The sequence below is a fragment of the Apis dorsata genome, unplaced genomic scaffold (genome assembly GCF_000469605.1).
Source record: "Apis dorsata unplaced genomic scaffold, Apis dorsata 1.3 scaffold_174, whole genome shotgun sequence".
In the NCBI taxonomy this organism is placed as follows: Eukaryota; Metazoa; Arthropoda; class Insecta; order Hymenoptera; family Apidae; genus Apis; species Apis dorsata.
The window spans coordinates 134,812-156,551 of NW_006263462.1; the positions used below are offsets into that span (position 1 = coordinate 134,812).

Here is a 21,740-nt window from a genome sequence, read left to right on the forward strand (position 1 = left end):
ATCACATATAATAAAATATCTTACATCTTTATGAACTTGTTCAATGATTGATAAAATAGCATTTTCTTTTTCATTTTTAAGATAACTAACTATATCTGTATCTGCAATAGGATCTAAAGGTTCAAAAGTACGTCTTGCACTAAGTGAACTTAATTTTTGTGAAATCTGAGGTAAATCAACACCATGTGAACCAAATAAAAGATATCTGAAATTAATACCTAAAGTATTATTCCTCTTAATATTTTAATAGATTTGAAAAAATATTAATAAAATAAATTTTATCTTTATATAAGTTACAAGTTAATTTATTTATTCTAAATACTAATCATTATAAAAAACATACTAATTAAATAAAATGTTTTGGCGCCAAAAATTTTTAAAGTTTTTAGGTTATGCAATCAAATACATTAAACATAATATAAATAATTGAAAATAAATTTCTTATTACAAGTATAAAATTGAAACCATACAATTAAAAATTAGTTAAATATTTCGTATAAAATAAATATGTGAATCTTCTTACGCTTGTCTTTGATTATCTTGAGTGCCGGTTTGCGTGACACGAGACCAAAGTTCATTGGAAGCTTCTAAAATTTGACGAAGATTTCTTTCAACTTGAGGAAGTTCTTCATTGCCTTCTATAGCAGCAGATAATCTTTCCGCTGATCGTAATAATTCACTAAAGCCAGTATCTCCTGATACTCGAGAAGAATCCGAGGTTAACATATCGGTGAATCCAGGATCGCTCATATTTAAAATACGATGTTCACAGATTTTATAAGTTACGAAACTATCGAATAGAAATTGTAGGGAATTTTGATCTTTTCATAAACTATTAAATTAATGCATTTCATAATATTTTCATTAAATAAAAAAATAGATAATTTAAAGGTCTTTTATAATTTTAAAAATTTTAAATTTTCAATAAATTTTAATAATAAAAATATTAAAAAACTTAATGTGCTTTATAAAATTAAATCAAATACATTGTTATTTATGTAAATAAGAACAGACTTAAAATTTAAGGCTACCAACAATACAATTCATATTTTTCACTATTAAATACCCTATCTAGATTGACAGTCAAAGTGCATTCTTCTGCTTGAATTTGATTGCCTCGAAAAACCGTGTGTGCTGCAAACAATATTTCTCTAAGTAATTCTATTAAATACTTATAAAATTTAATAATATATTAAGTGATATAAATTCAAATTTTTATTTATTTAATTTGAATCAAAGTAAAAATTGATGAAAACAATGATTAAGATAAATGTCGCATTTTGTCCGCGTGTTGTATGCACGTTGTGGTCAAAAGAATATTTTCTTACAATGATAATCCACGATTAATAATGGAAAAGTGTAATTCTAATAATAAGGAAGACCGTCAGGTCCTCCAATATTTTGTTGCCAAACAAAATACTATTTTAATGCGTATATCGGGAGAATGTGACAAAAATGTCAATACATTACGTCTTGGCATGTTGGTTGAAGCTATCGAAGATTTAGGAGATAGCGCACTTAAAGTACGCGTTATTGATACGACAGGATCAGAAATTTGGCGTGACACAGAATGGAGATGTCATAGATTTGATTTAATCTCTGTTTCATCAGAAGTTTGGAAATTTTTACCTGCTGTTTCAGTCCCTCAAGAAAGAGTTCGTTTGGCAAATTATAAACACTTATGTGAGGAACTTATGAGCTTAGCAATAAATGACACTGTTTGGTATTGTGCTGATCCTCTGGGATGCACTAAATTTTTAGCTATTATTAAATATATTGGACCTGTGCCACAACTTGGACAAGGATATTATTTTGGCCTTGATTTGTTGGTAATTTATTGAAATATTTTATTTGATATTATCTTTTTTATATTTTTTATTAATAATTTTTTAAAGATAGAATAGAAATATATAAATATTAATAAAATTAAAATATATAAATATACATATTTTTACAGGAAAGTCAAGAACCATCCAAAACAGCTTTATTAAGCAAAGAATATTTTGTTTCTATTCATTCTGAAGGAAGATTTGCTACATTGAGTAATATTTTCCCATTAAAACCTGGAGGTCCTACAGGTCTTGCAAAATCAGATAAAAGTAAAAAAGATAAACATTTTATTTTCTTGAATTTATAGAAATTTAATTTATTAATTAAGCCTTTTAATTTCAGATTTATGTACAAAAATTGAAACAGGAAATAATTATACAAATGATAAGAAAAAATCTGTATTGGATACTATACCACCTGTTTTGTTAGAAAGATTTAGTCTATATGATGATAATAAAAATAACAATAAAGATCAAGGATCTTTGTCAAAAGAATATTTTCAATCAATAAAATCAACAACACATGAAAATGATAGCAATTTAACTAAAAGTATAACCACTTATGGTAATAATAGAAATATACAAATAAATTTTAAGTTTGGCTTTTTATTTGGTAGAATATCTTGCTGAGTGTTCCACATAGTATGTCTTTACCTACTACGTGTAGTAGAGGGAGTTAAGAATAACTGAGGTAGTTAAAAATAGCCACAATCTTAGTCTCACTTAGTATTGCCGGCAAACTTCTCAGTGTTGTAAACTTATCATAATTTTATTATAAAATGGCTGCTGAATTGCAAAACATCCCTGTCTTTGTATTAGAACATAAATGGAGTAGTGATATTGAATCAAACATGTATAGTGATCTTGAGGAGACATTTGAATATTCAAGTTCATTAAATTGTAGTAAGAAATAATAGATGAATATTCATGAACTCTACTACCATTTTATTTTTTCTATTTATTTTGTTTGTTACAATACATTGTACTTTTTTCTTTTTCGTGATTTCAATCAATATTTTAAATAAAATAATTTTTACATTCAATTGAATAATATATGAGTGTAAACTTTTATTATTATAATAGGTAATACACTGGAAAAGAATGAAAATAAAAAATTTGGGCGAACAGAAAATTTGGATCTAATTGTGGGTTCAAATGTAAAGGTTCTTTTGGATTCTGATGTACATTATGGAATTATTCGTTGGATTGGAACCCCTCCTGGTATTACTTCTGGTAAATTGATTGCAGCTGTTGAATTGGTATGTATAACAAAAAAGCAAATTCTAAAAAATTAATAAAAATACTAATTATTTTTTTTATAGGATGATAGTCATCCATCAGGTACTGATGGAACATATAAAGATGTAAGGTATTTCCATTGTCGACCATACAAAGCTATTTTTACGGATCTTGAACAATGTTCACGATATGATGCCATGGTAATTGCTATTGTTTCATATATTTAGATTCGTATAAAAATATATATTTTTTTTTTATAGACAAAAATTGATGATTCAACAACATTGATAAATACAGATAATTTCGGAAATATAGAAAGTTCCGTTATTGTTGGTATGGTACGTCCTATCTCTGTAAAAGGAAACTTGGAAAGTATTTGTGGAAAATATCGAGGAATTCAAGGTCATCATAACTCATGTTACTTGGATGCCACTCTTTTCAGCATGTTTACATTTACTAGTGTTTTTGATAATTTATTATTTAGGTATTAATTAAATATTTATTCTTTTATTCTTTATTTTTTATTGAAAATAAAATTGAAAATAAATGATATTTTATTTTTCAGACCACCAAATGAAAAAGATTGTCCGCAGTACGAAGAAGTACAAAGAGTATTACGCGAAGAAATTGTAAATCCACTTAGAAAAAATATGTTTGTGAGAGCAGATCGAGTGATGAAGCTTCGAACTTTACTTGAGAAATTATCGTCTGTATCCGGGCTTACTAGCGAAGAAAAAGGTATTTCATTAAAAATATATTTCGATATTTTAAAAATTAAAATTATTATTATTTAAATCCGTGCAGATCCTGAAGAATTTTTAACTTCTTTGGTTGCACAAATTTTGAATGCTGAACCATTTCTTAAATTAAGTTCTGGTCAAGATGCATATCATTACCAACTTTTTGTTGAAAAAGATGATCATTTAAATCTTCCAACTGTGCAACAATTATTAGAACAAAGTTTTCTTACAAGTAACATAAGATTGAAAGAAGTTCCTTCATGTCTTATTATACAAATGCCACGATTTGGAAAATCATTTAAGATGTATCAAAAAATTCAACCTACATTGTTGCTTGATGTAACAGACATAATTGAGGATTGTAGGTATTGTTATAGTATATATATATATATATATATATATTTATATATTATTGATATGACACATTTCAATGTTGTAATTATTTTTTTATCATTTTCTTTTATATACAGCTCCAAGACAATGTACTGTTTGCGGAAAATTAGCAGAATATGAATGTAAAGAATGTTTTGGACAATGTGGCGTTGGACTTGAAAGTATTGCTTTTTGTTTGCAATGTTTAGAAAAGGTAAAATAAAGAATATTTAGAAAGTATAATAGATAAAAAAAAAAATTATTTTAAAAAATTCTTTTAGGTACATCGACATGAGCGAAGAACAAATCATGAACCAAAGAAGCTTGTAGTACCAATGGAATTCGCTATTTTACAAGAACACTGTCCAGTTCCACGATTGTATCTTGAATTATCGGCAGTAGTTTGTATCGAAACTTCCCATTATGTATGTTTTGTAAAATGTGGTTCTGGTTCTGAAGCTCCATGGTGTTTTTTTGATTCCATGGCAGATAGAAAAGGTTTCAATCACATTTAATAAATTATATTAAATCACATTTAATATATTGTATCATTACTATTAATTTATAAAATTTTTCTTCTACTTTTAGGAGAACAAAATGGTTACAATATACCGGAAATGGTTCCATGTCCGGATTTTCCATATTGGTTAAGCGAGGAAGGTGGAAATTATTTAACTGAATTAACAGACGATCGTCATCTACCGGAACATGCAAAACGACTGTTGTGCGATGCATATATGTGCATGTATCAATCTCCAGATGTTATGATGTACAAATAAATTAAAATGCCTGATAATATAGGTAAGTTAGGTTTAAAATTATTATTTTTAATAAAAATAGGCATAATGTTTGTGCTTATTGCTTTATTTTATGTAAATTTATATAACAATAGTAAAATTTATTCACAAAAACTTTATACTAAAAGATAAAAGGAAAAGAAAAAATTAAAAATTTTATCAGCTCATAAAGTTTATTCAAATGCAGAAAAACATGTAATCTTAAGGGAACTAAGGTTATACATATATATTATACAAATTATATGAAAATCACGATTTTCAATCAAAAACTAGTAATCTAACTCGGATATAGTACTGGTTTTTAAATTCACGAGATATATTCATTCATATATATATATATTTATCAGTGACATAAAATTAATATTTTTCATACTATACGAAAATTATTAGAAAATTTACTATACTATTGTAAAATTTATACATATATTGCACAATCTAAATTAATCATCAAATTTTATCAGTTTGTTGAAAATGAATTCAAAATATTGAATTAATATCTTGATAATTTACAAAACTGAATATTGTATTGATACATTAAGAATATATATTTGTCAAAAGTCATATATGAGGTATAAAATTTTATACGAAAAGCTTATCAAAACGTTATTATATGACTGATTTTTATAGCAAAGAGCACAAACAATTAATAAATCTTTTATAACTTAAAGATATAATGACTAAGATTAAGAAATTCTGCACTTTTAGATCTATTGTTGCTCTAATAATTTTTGTACTCCCATTTTAATATCAGATTAAATCTATTTTTTAATTTAATTATTTTATTATTATAATAATCTTAAAGAAATCTAATAGAGCAACTTAGCACAATAACAACAACAATTTAAAATCCACTAAGTTCATTACGTTTTTATATAAATAATGATAAAGATCTTTTTGATATCTTAAACTTGAATATTTTACATAGAATGAAAATCTAGATCTTAGATTTGTACAAATTTAATTAATGTGTAGCAGATTTATATACTTAATGCATCTCTGATAATAAATGTATATATGAAAATTATAAAGTCACAAAGAAAAATATTATTTCAAAATCTTACAAAATTTTCAAAACTATTAGATTTTTTCTTGACTACAATTACTTCAATATCATATAAAAAAAGATAAAAGAGAATTTTTGTTAGACTTAAGTCTGAAAGAAATATTATTACAAGTGAAAATAAACGAAATAATTATGAAAAATTTGAGATGTATCATTGTATAAGTTATGTAATAGATAAAATTTAATGTTCATTCATGCCTTTGTGGCAAAACTAATAAAGATAGTGACGAAGTTTGTATAAACATGTATTATGAATTTAGTATCTGTCTTCATCTTCATCCATAGCAAAGTCACTGCCAACACCAGAATCTAATACGTAGAGAGGACTGTAAACATATACATAAAAATAATAGTGATTAAGTAAACAAATGTGATATTGAAATATAAATACTTACTTTATTGCTCTGCATGGAAAAAACACAATACGTTTTAGCTTTTTATTATAGAAGAAATAATTAAAAGACCATAAGCATCCATCTTCTCCAAATGGATCAGATGCAAAATCTGGATTGTAACTAAAATTTTCATATTCTCGATTTATTTAATATATTTTGCAATTTATTTCTATAAAATTAGAGTAACAAATATATATATGTTGAATATAAAATGATTCAAGAATTTACCTATAAATATCACATTCGTTTAATGATATTTCGTCATCAATGGCAGCCCAAAGTGCCGTTCGTAAAGTACGATAATGGTCTCCCGCAGTTGCACTCAAATTACTGTCTACAGCATTCATGACCCATTGCAAGCTCGGCTCTTTACTGAATTCATGACTTTTAGCATCAGAAAAATCATAATCTGGATGAAAAGCAGAATTCAAAGTAGCAATCAAATAGAATAGTGTTTTTCTACTGATTGTATCACATAATGGACCATCTTCATCACCAGAAATACTGCGACTATAGCAAAAATATATCTATTAAATTAATGTACAGATAAGTTATTATCAGAAATATTAATGTATTTTATAAGATATTCTAGATTTTTATAACTTTTTACATATATTTAAACATGAATTTTATTTCATATTAAAGAAGATAATATTCATATTTATTATTTTATTACATTTCATTTTTAATTTTTAATACCTAAAGTATCCTTGAGCAGGGGATGTTCCTAATGATGTTTGTGGGGGTGATAAAGCTTGAAGATCATGTGGAGTAAAACCTTGTTCTGCATTGAAACGTTTATATAGCTGTTTATCATTTCCAGCCATTTTGCAAGAGTAGCTCTCTATTCTGTGGATGAAAAAAATATAATGTTTAGGATTGTTTTAAAGGATAGAACAATTCAATAAATTTTGATCCAATTATCTTACCTGCCTATTATTTTGCTGTCTCCAGTCTTGATGGACAAGGCACTGTTTATGGCTTCAAAACGTGTACTCTCCAGCAATTTCATCTTGTCAACAACAGTAGTTTACTTATACGTTGTGTAAGAACAGTGTCTCTGTACTGGATACTCTTGGTGCATCTCTCAGTCAAACACTTTTGTCATTAATACTCCATTAGATAGGAGTTGATGACCTTTAATGTGTTTTTCGACTAAACTTGACCTCGTTTCTCAGTCGGACGGTCAAGGGATGTTCAATATAATCGAAAATTTAAAAAACTTCTACGACATCGAAGACTTATTGAGTCTTTGTACATCTTTTTTATATATATGAAAATTCCTTTCCTCTTTGAGTGTACGAAATTAATCTTGGACGTAATGATTTTTCCCGCGGCGCCGAGCTTGTACATCACAGATCTCTAATTAAAGATATCGAGACGAATATACGTCCGTGCGCAATCCGATTTCAGCAATCGGTTCTTAGATTAAACTTCAACTGTGATCAGTGTTAGCTTCTCGTGCTACGCAAATGACGTGCAAGTTAAAGAGAGGGAAAACGGAGTAAAGGATAGGCGACTACCCTTGAGAAACAAAAGACGCCGTTTTTTAGGTCAAAAACTCGCGCTAAACAGAAAGTTGATGGCGAACGTGCTATAAAGTCGACAGAAAACAATGAATCGGGCTTGTTTATTGGAAATCAGCTAAACAAAGTGACTAAGAAATGTTATATGTCCGCTACTGATGAAAACAATCCATAATTACAGACATTGTTGTCACTATCACTCGAATTATCACGGTCACTGTTAAACAAAAGCACCCAAAATTCAATTAAACTCCGATGCAATAATCAAAAATCGACAAACTTCAACTCTTTTCGCTCCTGTTTCGCACCGTTTACTAATTATTTGCGTTTCGATATTAGTACACTTATATGCAACAACGAATATATGCGTTCTACGTGACAGAAATAGCACAGCGAAGCGTCTTAAATCCTTCTCTCTCAGATTCTGTTTCTCTTTCTTTTACTCTTTTATATCACTTCCCCTCGCTTCACCTCTTAATCCATATATGTTTTTAGTGTGGATATGTACATGAATTTTATTCAGCCAATCAAAAGCCAACGATAAAGATGTGTATGTTAGGACACGATGCAACGAGTCATATACTACCTTTGGATATGTATAGAGTTGCGTACATGATTCAATTCTAGTTCGCGTATTCGGTTTGATTCTAACCTTGCAGAATGCTGATAGGAATTCGAATTTGTTGGTAAAATGTCAAATCGTTGGGGCAGCGACTATGTGGTTACCGAGCACCGTGATTTACAGGTAGGTTATTTCATAAAAAGAAAATATATATTTTAATTTTAAATATTATAATATACACTTGTTTTTATTATTAAATTATTTTTATTTTGTATATGTAGGCTAATACTATGGCCGTGGATGCGACGGGTAATTATGTATTACTTGCCGGGTAAGTAATAAAAAAAATAGTTTATATTTAGTGTATAATTTCTTCTAATGTTTATGTATTCTTTAACTTTGCTTCTTTTGTTTACGTATCTTTAGACGCAGATGTTTTGCGGTAAAACACCTTGACGAAAGTCTTGATATATTAAAAAAATTTCAAAGACAGAGTAAATATGAAGTTGGCTCTGCAGAATGGAATCCTACAAGTATAAATTGCCATCTTTGCGCTGTATCGGTTAGATATTAAATCTGTATATTGTAAACAACATTATAAATATACTTAATTGAATTTATATTTTAGAGCAATACACGTATTGAAATATTATCTCTTATTGGAACTGGTAGTTATGACTTACAAACAACAAATAGTCTAAAAGCACATACAAGAGTTGTGAGTGATTTAAACTGGCATCCTAAAGAACCAGAAATTATTGCTTCTTGTAGTATTGATACATTTATACATATATGGGATATAAGAGATCAGAGACGACCTTGTTTATCTTTATCTGCAGTTGGTAAATATAGAAATTATAAAAACCATAAAGTGATGATTATGACAAAATAATTTATAAAAGTTTAAAGATATATATTTTTGAATATGTTAGCTGGTTCTTCTCAAGTAAGATGGAACACTCTTTCTCCCAACATACTGGCAACAGCTCATGATGGAGATATTAAAATATGGGATCAAAGAAAAGGAAATAGTCCTATGCAATATATAGCTGCTCATCTAACAAAAGTATAAATTATTCTTGCAATACCCTTTTAATAAAATATAAATTTTTATAAGATATTTATAAACATTGAAATTATTTTAGATACATGGTTTAGATTGGTGTCCATTTCAACAAAATCAATTGGCAACATCTAGTCAAGATTGTACTGTGAAGATCTTTGATATCAGTAATCCACGAAGAGCTGAAAGCATTTTAACAACAAATTCACCAGTATGGAGGGCAAGATATACGGTAAAGAAAATCTTACATTAAAAAAAAAAGTAAAATTTATTTCTATCTATAAAAAGTAATTTATCTAGCCATTTGGAGAAGGATTGGTAACAATAGTAGTACCACAATTACGACGAGGAGAAAATAGTTTATTATTGTGGAATACAACAAATCTCAATGCTCCTATTTATACTTTTGTAGGACATACAGATGTTGTTCTTGAATTTCAATGGAGACATCAAAAATTAGGTGTGTATTACATAAATATATTTATAAATAAAAAAAAAAATAAACAATATATTTATAATTTGTAGAAAATAGTGATTTTGAACTAATTACATGGTCAAAAGACCAATGTTTAAGGATATATAAAATTGATCCTTTTTTAAAAAAAGTAGGTATTTTTATATATGTTATTACAAAAAATAAAAATAATTAAATTAAAAATGAAAATATTTATTTATAAAAATTATGATAAGTATTATGATATAATACTATTTTAGTTATGTGGACATGGTATAGATGATAGTACATCTATTTATACTCAGTATTCTGAAGATAATAATTTACGTATGTATTTTTTATTTATAAATATAATACATTTATTATTTTATTTAACTAATATAATTGTGATTAATATAGGAACATTACAATCTGTCCAACAATTACAACTTAATGATAGTCAAACTGATCGCGAAATGAATTGTATGACAACAAAAGTAGATGAACCTATATTGAATTCTGAAGCAGATATATATATTGAAAATAATAAAGAAATATCGTCTCCTACACAACCAAAGACTCTGCAACAAGAATTTTCATTAATAAATATGAACATACCAAATATAGAGGTAATATATATGGATATAATTAGAAATATAATAGACATAAAGTTAAATATTTTTATTATTATTATAGGTCAATGCAATGGATGCTGTAGAACGTAGTTGTACAGTAACAGCATCTAATAAAAGTTATAATGTGATATTGAAAGTAAATTTCCCTCCAAATTATCCATATAGTGCACAACCTACATTTCAATTTTGTCCTGGGACAACAATTGATAATGCAACATTAGCAAAATTGTTGAAAGTTTTAAAGCAAACTGCTCAACAACGTGTTAAAAAAAACAGATCATGTTTAGAACCTTGTCTTAGACAATTAATTACAACATTGGAACAAGTAAAAGAAAATTTATTTTTCAGATCAAACATTCATCTTATATAATGTCTGATGTTTTTCCTATTTCTATAGACATGTAAAAAAGATGAAAATGAAAGTACTCATTTAGGATATGACATTCAAGACAATGCGAATTTTTTAAATTCTTCTAATATGTATACAAATTATCAAGATGCCTATATACCATTTCCTAGAACATCTGGTGCAAAGTTTTGTTGTGTAGGTATGTAAAAAAAAAAATTTAAAAAAAAAAGAAATAATAGCAAAAAATATCTTACATTAGGATTTTATTATTTAATGCATTATTTTGTAGGTATACTTGTATGTTTTGGTCGTGCTTCATATACGAGAAGATCATCTATGAAGCCTGAGTGTACAACACCTAGAGCACTTTCTGCATTAGGAAATGGAATAGGCAGTGGAGAACATTTTATACATATGTATCCAAATTCTTATGTACAGTCAAATGATAACATTCCTATTAGTTCCTTTTATTTTCAAGACCGAGTATGTATAACATTTTTTGTAAAAACGATAATATAAATTCATAAATTACATTAAATATTTTCGAATCAATAGAAAATGAATCGTGGATTACATAATACAAATAGAATGACCTATAGATCATGTTGTAAAAATTATCACTTTATGGTGATGATATATGATGCCTCTTCATTATTTTTCGTTAATAAAGAACTTGCCGAAAAATATGTGTGAGTTCAATAACTATTTTGTATTCATTAGTAAAATTTTCAAAAAATAATTTTTTGATTTTGTTTTATATTTAGTATTAATATCACCGATATTCCGGCAATGTGTCAATATAATGCAAATGTTGCTGCATCATTAGAACGTGCTGATTTAGTTCAAGCATGGTGTTTAGCCGCTCTTGTGATATCGCAACCAATTTCAAATATTGGACAAAATTCATGTCAGTCACCTGACATCGATGCTCCATGGCATTTGCATCCTTTTGGTCAAAATTTAATTCATTCTTTGTAAGTAATATGTATATCATTTACAAAATAATTAGAATATCATACATTAATTTGTTTTTAGAATACAACATTATGCTAAACAATCAGATATTCAAATGGCAGGAATGCTCAGTTGTGCTTTTAGCTATCGTTCAGAAAATCCTGATGTTGCTCAAACACGAAGTAGCAAATCCATTAACATCAGTGTAAGTATACTATAATTATTTTTTAAATATTGAAATGTTCTAGCATGGTTTGGCACAAGCACTATATTTCTTATAGCATCATTAATAGTTAATACATTACATGTCTTGATCATATTTTGTCTTCTGTTCACGAAACATACTGAACATCTTAATATTTAAGATGATATCTTCGAATATAATCATCTTATTCCACTGTTCATATTTCAACATTAACTTCTCAAACTACAGTATATCACATTTTTCATATTTCGCACACATTTTTTTCTTCTGATGCATGAATATGTGCAATTTAAATATCTTATGATACGACGGTATTGTATGGATATATCTATAATAAATTTAATTATAGTATATATCAAAATTTAAATAGATCATACTATACCGACGTAATTTTTTATTATTTTATTTCAGTATTTTTTTTTTTATTATATTTTTTAAAAATTACCAAATGATTGATGTTTTGTTATCTTTGTTATAGAGGCTTTCTACAGGAAAATGGTGGTTAAAGGTAAGGCATGGTTTCCGAATTTTCTAAGTTTGTACGTGTTTGAAATGTTTTGGTTCTTAGGATTTTTCTTATCATGGTGATATTTGTTACTGTCTTACAGCATCGGAGTGGAAGTGTCATGATGCCACAAAGCATGTAGGTTTGGCTCTGCTTAATATTTAAAATGCCAAACTTTTCAATTTCGCATCTAATAACTATTTTATATTATAACTAATACCCATAAAATCATGTTAGTAGTGATTAATCATATGTGATGTACTGTTTGTTGTATTTATATTTAGAAATTTCATACAGAAGACAAACATCTTTATGCAGAAAAAGATCATAGACATTATACGTTTATCTACATATATGTATTTTGTGTACATTATATTTTTATTATTTACTTAAAGTTTATGAATCAATTTGTAGCTTTATATATCATTTGATATATCTTTTTAGCCTGGTGGTTCTCCATATCATACAATACATTTAGCCGATACTACATTGGAAGGATGGAACTTCCAAAATTTGAAGCAACATCGATCTAATTCATGGTCTGATTCTCTTGATGACTTAAAATTAATTCAAGATACATTTGGAGATTCTGTAAAAAGTATTAGGTATTTGTAAAATTTTAATTCAAGATTATATAATTTTTTTATGAATTAAACATAAACGTTGATCGTGTAGGTTACTCGATGAAAAATATACTACTCTTTATGATGGTTATAAAAAAGCATATGCCGAAGTGTTACATAGATGGCGATTATTAGATGCACGTGCACAAGTATTAAAACACGTAAGCACAACTCCATTAGATACACACAAAGGCGTCGAATTTCAGAGTGAATGTCAATTGTGTGGCAAAGTTAGCAGAGGGCCTCAATGTATGAACTGTAAACGATTAGCATTGGAATGTGTAATTTGTCATATCTCTGTTAGAGGTAAATTTAATTTCATATAAAATATTTTTAAATTTAATTTCATAAAATCTTTCTTTTTCTTGCGATAAAATATATAGTACAATTATTATATATATATGTATATATATATATATATATATATACATGTTTAGGTCCAAGTAATTTTTGTATATTTTGCGGACATGGAGGTCACACACAACATTTGGCGACATGGTTTGCTACTAAAACATTGTGTCCTACGGGTTGTGGATGTTATTGCTTGCAGGAAAGTTCTGCTCTTTTAAAATTGTAAATAAAAGATTTAAAAAATTGTACATAATTGTGAAAAAATATTAGGATATAATAAATAGGATATAATAAATAGTATTTTAAAATATAATATAAACATAATATCTTTAAAATCATCTGTAATTTTCCGTATTATCACTTTTTAGTAAATTATTTCAATGAACTTGTTTCAATAAATATTTCTTCTAATTCTTTCATTTCAATTCAAAGAAAATAGAATATTCACAATATGTGTTATATAAAATAAAAAAATATTAAATAAAACTATATATATATATATAATTTAATGGTATATATATTAGTATGCGACGAATTTTTTCAAGATATGCTTCTCTAATAAGTCTTTTTTCTATTTTGTAACAATTTTTCCAATACAGTATATTTTTTTTGTTTAAAGAAATCGTAAATTACGCCAAATTAGGCAAGACCATTTAATTTAACTAATAATTAATTATTTTATATATAATAAAATATTTTAATCTTTTATTTTATATATTATTACCTTTATCAAAAAACTAACTTCTAGTGAAATTAGAAGAACTTTTTTCTTTGTCATTTATACAAAAATGATTAAACAAGATAACTTTACTTAAAAAACGATATTTTTTACATAAATTTTTTACATAAAAGATATCTATATTGAAAACAATGAATGAATAATTATAAAGATCAATAATTGATTTATATTAAAACATCGCATTCTTATTATTTGTATTATACAAAAAAAAGTACATCAGAGCCTTTGAATTTAAATAGTAACTAATATCGATAATAATCAGCTTTATAAGGGCCTTCCTTAGGTACACCAATATATTTGGCTTGATCTTCTGTTAATTTGGTCAACTTCACACCAAGATGATCTAAATGCAATGAAGCAACTTCTTCATCTAATTTCTTTGGTAGCATATAAACTCCAATAGGATAAGATTTAGATTTGGTCCATAATTCTATTTGTGCCAAAACTTGATTCGAAAATGAATTGCTCATCACGAAACTGGAATGTCCTGTAGCACATCCAAGATTAACTAATCGACCTTCTGCAAGGAGGATAATATGTCTGAAAATGATGAATAAAATGTGATTTAAAAGTGTCACGAAACCGATTAATAAAAATATATATAAGATAATTCTCTCACTATTGAAACCAAAGAAAATCTCAAAAGTCGATATCGAATGTTTTGTCATTTAAATATCTTCGGTGTCACGTAACATTGGATCGAATTACTAAGAAATAGTGGTTCCCAAACATTTATAAATTATAATTATTATAATACATATTTTAACTTTTTTATTTTTTATATCTTTTAAAATTTTTCATTTATATATGTAAGCGAAATTTATTATTTATTTATTATTATAAATTATTATTTATTATTATAAAATAACTATAAATCGAAAATAAGTTTTAGTTTATAAATAAATGTTTGAGAATCACTTCTATCTTGCTCATCGTTACTAATTTGTGATTTATTACCAATGTGATATCATTAGACATTTAAATCAAAAATGAAATATTCGATATCAACTTTTAAAATTTTCTTATCGGCATTTCCTTTGGATTCATTAGAGAAAGAATGTATTTAACTATCGAGAAATGAAATATGAATGTTTTTCTTTGAATAATTTTATGATATATAATTTAATAATATAGAAATTATTTTGATTAGTTAAATTCTAAATGTAAAACTATTAATGTACCTTTTATTTTTCAATTGATATCTATCTACTTGTGGCTTAATGTTTACTTTTTCAATAGCATTTTGTTTAAGCCATGTAACATCGATTTCGCAATCGAAATGGCCAATATTGCAAATTATAGCATCTTCTGGCATATTTAGAAAGTGATTGCTCGTTATAATATGTTTGCAACCAGTACTGGTAACATAAATGTGTCCTTTTCGTGATGCTTCATCCATTGTCGTTACCTGTTGACGTTAAAATTTTATATTAAAAATTATATTATATTAAAAATTCATCGATTTTTATTAAAATTCTTAATTAATGATTTAATTATATTTTATATTTTATATTTTTATATTTTATATTTAAATATTTAAATTATATTTAAATATTTTATATTTTATAATTAGATTCTGACTTATTAAGCTTTCAATCACCTCATATCCTTCCATAGCTGCTTGTAATGCATTAATGGGATCAATTTCTGTAATTATTACACGTCCACCAAATGCCTTAAGACTCTGGGCACAACCCTTTCCAACATCTCCATATCCAGCAACTACACAGATCTTACCAGCGATCATAATATCTGTCGCTCGTTTAATACCATCGATCAAGGATTCTCTGCATCCATAAAGATTATCGAACTTACTCTATTCGATAAAAAGTATTAAAAATTATTAAAACTATAATACATTAAAAACTAGATGGATTTAAACTTATTTAATTCTACTACATATTTTTTTAATGAAGTTTATTTTGCAATAATTTAACGGTTTCTTTTTTTTTCTTTTAAGAAAAATACTCTTTCTGTTTTTTTAAATAAAATATAACAAACCTTCGTTACTGAATCGTTCACATTTATCGCAGGAACTTTCAAAGTGCCTTCTTTCATCATGCGATACAGGTTATGCACACCGGTTGTAGTTTCTTCAGAAATACCTCGGCATTCCTTAAGATATTTCGGAAATTTGTCGTGCACCAAGTTAGTCAAATCTCCACCATCATCTAGAATCAAGTTTAATGGTTTTCCATCTTTAAATAGTAGAGTTTGTTCTATACACCATATATATTCTTCATCGGTTTCGCCTTTCCAAGCATATACGGGAATTCCTGCCTTCGCGATAGCAGCAGCTGCATGATCTTGTGTGCTGAATATATTACACGAGGACCATTGAACCTATCGATATAATAGCAATAATAGATCAGTAAAATTTATTATTAAAGATATTAAAGTGTTTGATGTGTTTCATGTGTTAAGATAAAATTAATATATTTCGTAATACAATATATTAACAATTTATCTTTTCAGATTAAATTTCGATATATTAAATTTCATTTTCTTATATTTTTTATTTATAATTATTTTATTTTCTTTTTTTTTTTTAATTAATCATACTGATAATAAAAACCGAATTCTTTAAAAGAGATTATTAATATTATGTTTTTATTGCGTAAAAGTTTAAGATATGTATCTTCTATTTCAAATTTTAAATAAATGTAAAAGTGTATTATGTTTCATAATGTTAACATTTGATCTAAGATTATGATTTGAAAAACTTTCCGATACAATTGTCGATGAATGTTACAATAACGTAAAATCATTATCTATGACACGAATCTGTATACATAAATGCGTATTTTTAATCTTTTTCTCTCGTATTCTGAATATCTAATAAAAAAATCTCGGAATGGCATAAGGGCAAGAGAAATATTTTTAGATACATGATACACATAATTTTCTCTAATATATGATATATCGCAATTTAAATTCGTATTTCTTTCAAAGAACATCTTTAATCATAAATGATATTTTGTTTTATATCATTTAATTTTCATAAATTTTAATATCACATACTTTTCATTTGTCAATATTAGTACAAATAGAAAATACATCATAAATGATTTGAAGATGGAGTAATTTATAAGTATCAAATTTTGCTTTGATTAAAATTAGAAATAGAAAAAGATAAAAAATTTAAAGTATAAAATGCAAACAATAATAATAAAATACATCGAACGAACCTCAGCTCCTAATTCAATGAGAGTTTCAATAAGAACCGCAGTTTGCACTGTCATGTGTAAGCAACCGGCAATTCGTGCGCCTTTTAAAATTTTTTGAGGACCATATTTCTTTCTGATAGCCATAAGACCAGGCATCTCTTGTTCTGCTAAAATAATTTCTTTTCGTCCCCATTCCGCCAATGTCAAATCGGCTATAATTATAAAAATGATTTTATTAATCGAAAATCTCTGTTCAATAATTCATGAAATATTGGAGTCAACTTCATTTTATGATATTTTTAAATGTTTCAAGTTTTTCAATCAAATGAAAACAAAGTTTTTTTATATTTTATCCTGTCATCATTCTATTTATACAATAAGAACCAATAAATTAATTATAATTTAGTAAAAATTCAATCATATAGGTTAATCACTGATAGTACATTATTTTATCAATGATGATTTAACATTTTTTTTATAATATTTTATTATATTAAATTCTATCAGTATGATTTTTAAAATAATAAGTTTTTATCATTAGAAAACGAAGTTACTCCAAAATAATAAACACGTGTCTGACTAATATAACTCCAAAACTGATAACATCATTATAACTTACCAACTTTAAATGCAGGTTTGGAAGACATTTTTTTAAAAGAAATAACTATTATAAAATGATAGAGATAATTACAGAACTTGAATTATAGATAAACGATTAATAAACAAATCCTATATGTTTCCACCGGCAAGCTGCAGTATAACTACTTTTAGGAAACATGTTACAATCTTATTTTAACAAACTCCGCTAGGGATCGTAACTATTTATTGATCACGTGAGTAAGTTTTGAATTTTAGCGGGAGAATAAAATATCTAAATATTTTTATAAAAAGAAGAAAAGGAATAAATATAAAAATACAATACATAAATTATTATATTTATTAATAAATTACTTCTAAGATTAATAAATTTAATAAAAATAATTTATGTTATAATATTGTAACAACATATTTTAGGAATATTTTAGAATATTACAAATAATGGAAAATTAAATGTGACAAATGAATTTTCGATATTGTTATTTTTTAATAAAATAATTAAAAATTGTTTTCTATTTATTGCTGGATTAAGTTTCCGTTTGTATCTCAACACAAACGAAATCGTATCAAAACACTTGCATTAATTATCAGGCAATATTTTGCGAGATTATTATCCAAAGATACATCATAAAAACTAGAATATATCTATTTTTTTTTATTTTAAAAATTAAGATATATTCGAAACAAAAACGATGAAAGTATAACATCTCATATCTTAATCTATAATCGCATCAAAACTAAAGATAGACAAGGAAAGTAAATAGTGGAAGAAGGATAAAGATAGAATAAAAATTAGGGAATCAGCGCCATCTTTAGAATGCCGCAAATGAAACTCAATATGTCAATAAATAAATAAGAATTAACTATCAATGCCATCTCTTGAATGCTAAAAATATCTTTTTTTAGATAGGATAAGTTAGAATAAGAATTGAGACTCAACGCCATCTCTTGAGTACTTTCAAAAACATTAATTTTTCGAAGTTGTTTCTAATAATCAAAAGATGGTACTGAAGGTCAATTCTAATTTGCTTTCCTTGTCTACTATGAGTTTCATTTTCGGCACTCTACAGATGGCGCTAATTCCCTAATTTTTACTTTATCTCTGTCCTTCTTTCATTATCTACTCTCCTTGTTTATCATTATTCCGCAAACTTTCATTTCTAAAGAAACGATCCAAGTGAACCTTTTTCCTTAATTTCTATCGTTTAAAGTTCTACATATATCGAAATTTAATTATTAATAATTTGATAAGGAATATAACAAATATGATTAGTTTCATCCCATGGTCAAGAAAGTATAATCCAGATCAGCGAAAGTTGTCCCATCTTGAAGCATTTGTCTACGAAACTCTTTAGCCTCTTTCTTTTCATCGTATAACACTGGATCCTTGTCGATTCGCGTCAAATTGGGTAACATAGCCAAAATAATTTGCCTATAAGCAGCTTCTTCTTCCATTTCTCTCTCACCTATCACGGGATTCTCCATAACGATCAGCGTTTCCAATGCCGGCAAGCAGCTTAATTTCTCCAATTCAGAAATTTTTGTTATCTCGTTGTTTCGTAGATTCAGATAATTAAGTTTGGCGCATCGCGCGTCAAATCCGGACAGATTCGATATCTTGTTGCTTCTCAGATGTAGAATTTTCAAATTGACCAATATCTCTAATCCTTCCAACTTTTCTATTTGATTCTCCCCTAGATACAATCGTATCAATCCCGGAAAGAATATACCGCTCGTCGTAGTAAGAATGTTTCCACCGATTTCAAGAGTCTTCAAGTTCTCGAGTTCGTACGGGTTCAAAGTGATCTCCTCTATGTTATTGTGATTCAATTCCAGACATTCGAGAAACTTATGGGAGATGCCCGATGTGCTGTTCAATTTGTTATTGTTCAATGTTAAAACCTATAAAGTAAAGTAGAGAGAAAAAAAAAAAAAAAAAGAAAAAAAAAAGTAATTCTATATTTGCGCGCGAGATGAAAAATTATTTCTTTTTTTTTTTTCTTTTAATGAAAAGATTTATTATATGTGATTTATATCAACCTGAAGATAAGGCATGGGATCCAATTCTGCGGATTCCACTTGATTTTTATCAGCTTGAAGCATCAGAAGATATTTCATGGACGAGAGAACGCGAAGAGCCTCGTTAGTCAATCTATTTCCGGAGACGTTCACGTAGAGCACGTATTTGAACATCGGTATAATCCTTATGTCCGTCAAGTCCCTGTTGGACGCGTTCAGGCCGAGATAAGCGTAGCCAAGCCCGGATTCGCATTTTCCCAACGTGTGAAGGCACTCACCAGCCTCCGTCTGTGTCAAAACATTTGTTATATCCTCGAAGGTGGATGGCAATGGTTCGATATACAAGTCGTCGGCCTCTCCCTTTTCCTCCTCTTCCCCCTCCATTTCGATCAAATTTTTCCCTTCCTTCGTTAAGAGGAAAACGGATATTATAATTAACCTTTTCTTTTCCCCTTTTCACGATCGTAGGTAGGCTTTTAGAACAGAGGATAAAAGATTCTCGTTCACTTGTTTTTTCGCCGATAAATGAAAATAAAAAAAAATAGAAACGAGTCGCGAGCGAATGAATTTATTTTTGTATGTGATATAATATAAAATTCGAGCGAACGAGATGAAGAGAGTGATAGAAAAATATTAACGAGTTCTGATACACCTCGTTTCGTCATCCCATTTCAGCCTGTAACTCCTCTCGGTGGGTTTCTTTCGATTCATTATGTCACGCAATTTCTTCAGAAGGATGAAATTCTCCCTCATGATACGATATTGCTTCTCGCGTTCCAATTGCAATCCTTTTGCGTTGAGAATCACGTGAGGCCTGCTTTTCGGCGGGTCCACGTCGATCGCGTGAGTGGCTCTCCTCACCTGCAAAATTTTTTAATTATTTTTATCGCGTTCAAAGAAAGTATATGGTCGAACAAGTTTTGTTTACGTTTGAACGATGTCGCTCGTAATCTTCGGGCCTCCACATCGACGACATTATTATTATTAACCTTCAGGCAGAAAAAACTCGTCCCCATAAACGTTTACGACCGACTCGAGTTCGCCCGTTGTTTGCTTTACCAACTTTATTCGTCGCGAGTATCGATCAAACTAACTTCGTTTCGTTTCGCCGAGTTTCGGACGAGGCGCTATTTCCCTTGAATTACAATATTACCCTTCTCACTTATTTTTATTTATCTTATATAATAATAATAATAATAATAATAATAATAAAATATCGTTCGACATATTTTTTTTTTCTAAAATTTCTCAAATAAAACCTGTATTAAAATTTGGGATTAGGAAAAATTTTCGAAACGATTGTTGTTCGAACGCGAAATGGAAAAATCTAATATTATCCCCGTGCGCGTTTGAGCAGGATAATTATTATCATCGAAAAATATTGTTACGAGGAGAGAAACTTCTCGTTGCTTCCACCGTTACGAAAGGGTAACACACGTGTGTGCGGTGTGTGCGTGCGCGTGTGTGTATGTTATGCACCGCTACGATATTCCCCGGCAGGGGAAACGGGATTGGCGGGCGAGACGGACCAATCGCGTTGCACGGGAGGCGGGGTGAATCCAATGCGGACGCGTGTT

The 21,740-nt window shown here is 27.9% G+C and overlaps 6 protein-coding genes across 12 annotated transcripts in view; 2 read left to right on the top strand and 4 right to left on the bottom strand.

Annotated features, from left to right (window-relative positions):
• LOC102673900 (nuclear pore complex protein Nup93-like) overlaps window positions 1-813 on the bottom strand; it is a 3,561-nt gene extending 2,748 nt beyond the window's left edge. The window contains exons 1-2 of the mRNA XM_006614234.2: window positions 524-813; window positions 25-205 (exon numbers count right to left, since the gene is read on the bottom strand). Coding sequence (XP_006614297.1) covers window positions 25-205; window positions 524-750 — 408 coding nt within the window. The 5' untranslated portion in view covers window positions 751-813. The remainder of the gene's footprint in view (window positions 1-24; window positions 206-523) is intronic.
• Window positions 814-1,083: 270 nt separating this feature from the next.
• Window positions 1,084-6,381, top strand: LOC102674610 (ubiquitin carboxyl-terminal hydrolase CYLD). 4 transcript variants are annotated; one of them, XM_006614240.2, is made up of 12 exons: window positions 1,086-1,829; window positions 1,958-2,099; window positions 2,173-2,394; window positions 2,913-3,088; window positions 3,152-3,268; window positions 3,329-3,552; window positions 3,634-3,806; window positions 3,873-4,169; window positions 4,279-4,394; window positions 4,462-4,678; window positions 4,769-4,981; window positions 5,683-6,381. In XM_006614240.2, exons 1-11 carry the CDS (start codon window positions 1,296-1,298, stop codon window positions 4,957-4,959), a joined length of 2,409 nt encoding a protein of 802 aa, XP_006614303.1. In that variant the 5' UTR covers window positions 1,086-1,295; the 3' UTR covers window positions 4,960-4,981; window positions 5,683-6,381. The 4 variants fall into 4 exon arrangements, 3 of the variants coding, with proteins under 3 accessions (XP_006614303.1, XP_031365644.1, XP_006614304.1); XM_031509784.1 differs by having other exon boundaries at window positions 4,769-6,381; XM_006614241.2 differs by having other exon boundaries at window positions 2,173-2,379; window positions 4,769-6,381.
• LOC102674483 (repressor of RNA polymerase III transcription MAF1 homolog) lies at window positions 5,132-7,858 on the bottom strand. Its single transcript, XM_006614239.2, has 5 exons — window positions 7,365-7,858; window positions 7,135-7,284; window positions 6,664-6,945; window positions 6,436-6,555; window positions 5,132-6,366 (listed from the first exon to the last, which is right to left on the bottom strand). The coding sequence occupies exons 1-5, from the start codon at window positions 7,445-7,447 to the stop codon at window positions 6,297-6,299; spliced, it is 705 nt and encodes a 234-aa protein (XP_006614302.1). The 5' UTR covers window positions 7,448-7,858; the 3' UTR covers window positions 5,132-6,296.
• A 597-nt stretch (window positions 7,859-8,455) lies between these two features.
• LOC102674029 (GATOR complex protein WDR59) lies at window positions 8,456-13,960 on the top strand. 4 transcript variants are annotated; one of them, XM_006614237.1, is made up of 20 exons: window positions 8,456-8,706; window positions 8,805-8,854; window positions 8,950-9,056; window positions 9,152-9,365; window positions 9,456-9,589; window positions 9,669-9,818; window positions 9,887-10,046; window positions 10,112-10,191; window positions 10,301-10,367; window positions 10,440-10,648; window positions 10,716-10,979; window positions 11,052-11,202; window positions 11,293-11,486; window positions 11,559-11,692; window positions 11,768-11,977; window positions 12,039-12,162; window positions 12,641-12,670; window positions 13,112-13,272; window positions 13,343-13,596; window positions 13,728-13,960. In XM_006614237.1, exons 3-20 carry the CDS (start codon window positions 9,024-9,026, stop codon window positions 13,865-13,867), a joined length of 2,709 nt encoding a protein of 902 aa, XP_006614300.1. In that variant the 5' UTR covers window positions 8,456-8,706; window positions 8,805-8,854; window positions 8,950-9,023; the 3' UTR covers window positions 13,868-13,960. The 4 variants fall into 4 exon arrangements, with proteins under 4 accessions (XP_006614300.1, XP_006614298.1, XP_006614299.1 ...); XM_006614235.2 differs by having other exon boundaries at window positions 8,565-8,706; window positions 8,950-9,085; XM_006614236.2 differs by lacking the exon at window positions 12,641-12,670 and having other exon boundaries at window positions 8,565-8,706; window positions 8,950-9,085.
• Window positions 13,961-14,523: 563 nt separating this feature from the next.
• Window positions 14,524-18,374, bottom strand: LOC102674824 (adenosylhomocysteinase). Its single transcript, XM_006614242.1, has 6 exons — window positions 18,167-18,374; window positions 17,569-17,759; window positions 16,382-16,723; window positions 15,981-16,196; window positions 15,562-15,788; window positions 14,524-14,920 (listed from the first exon to the last, which is right to left on the bottom strand). Exons 1-6 carry the CDS (start codon window positions 18,192-18,194, stop codon window positions 14,623-14,625), a joined length of 1,302 nt encoding a protein of 433 aa, XP_006614305.1. The 5' UTR covers window positions 18,195-18,374; the 3' UTR covers window positions 14,524-14,622.
• An 817-nt stretch (window positions 18,375-19,191) lies between these two features.
• LOC102677208 (leucine-rich repeat-containing protein 23-like) lies at window positions 19,192-21,265 on the bottom strand. Its single transcript, XM_006614353.2, has 3 exons — window positions 21,092-21,265; window positions 20,185-21,024; window positions 19,192-20,046 (listed from the first exon to the last, which is right to left on the bottom strand). Exons 2-3 carry the CDS (start codon window positions 20,545-20,547, stop codon window positions 19,420-19,422), a joined length of 990 nt encoding a protein of 329 aa, XP_006614416.1. The 5' UTR covers window positions 20,548-21,024; window positions 21,092-21,265; the 3' UTR covers window positions 19,192-19,419.
• Between the last annotated feature and the right edge of the window lie 475 nt (window positions 21,266-21,740).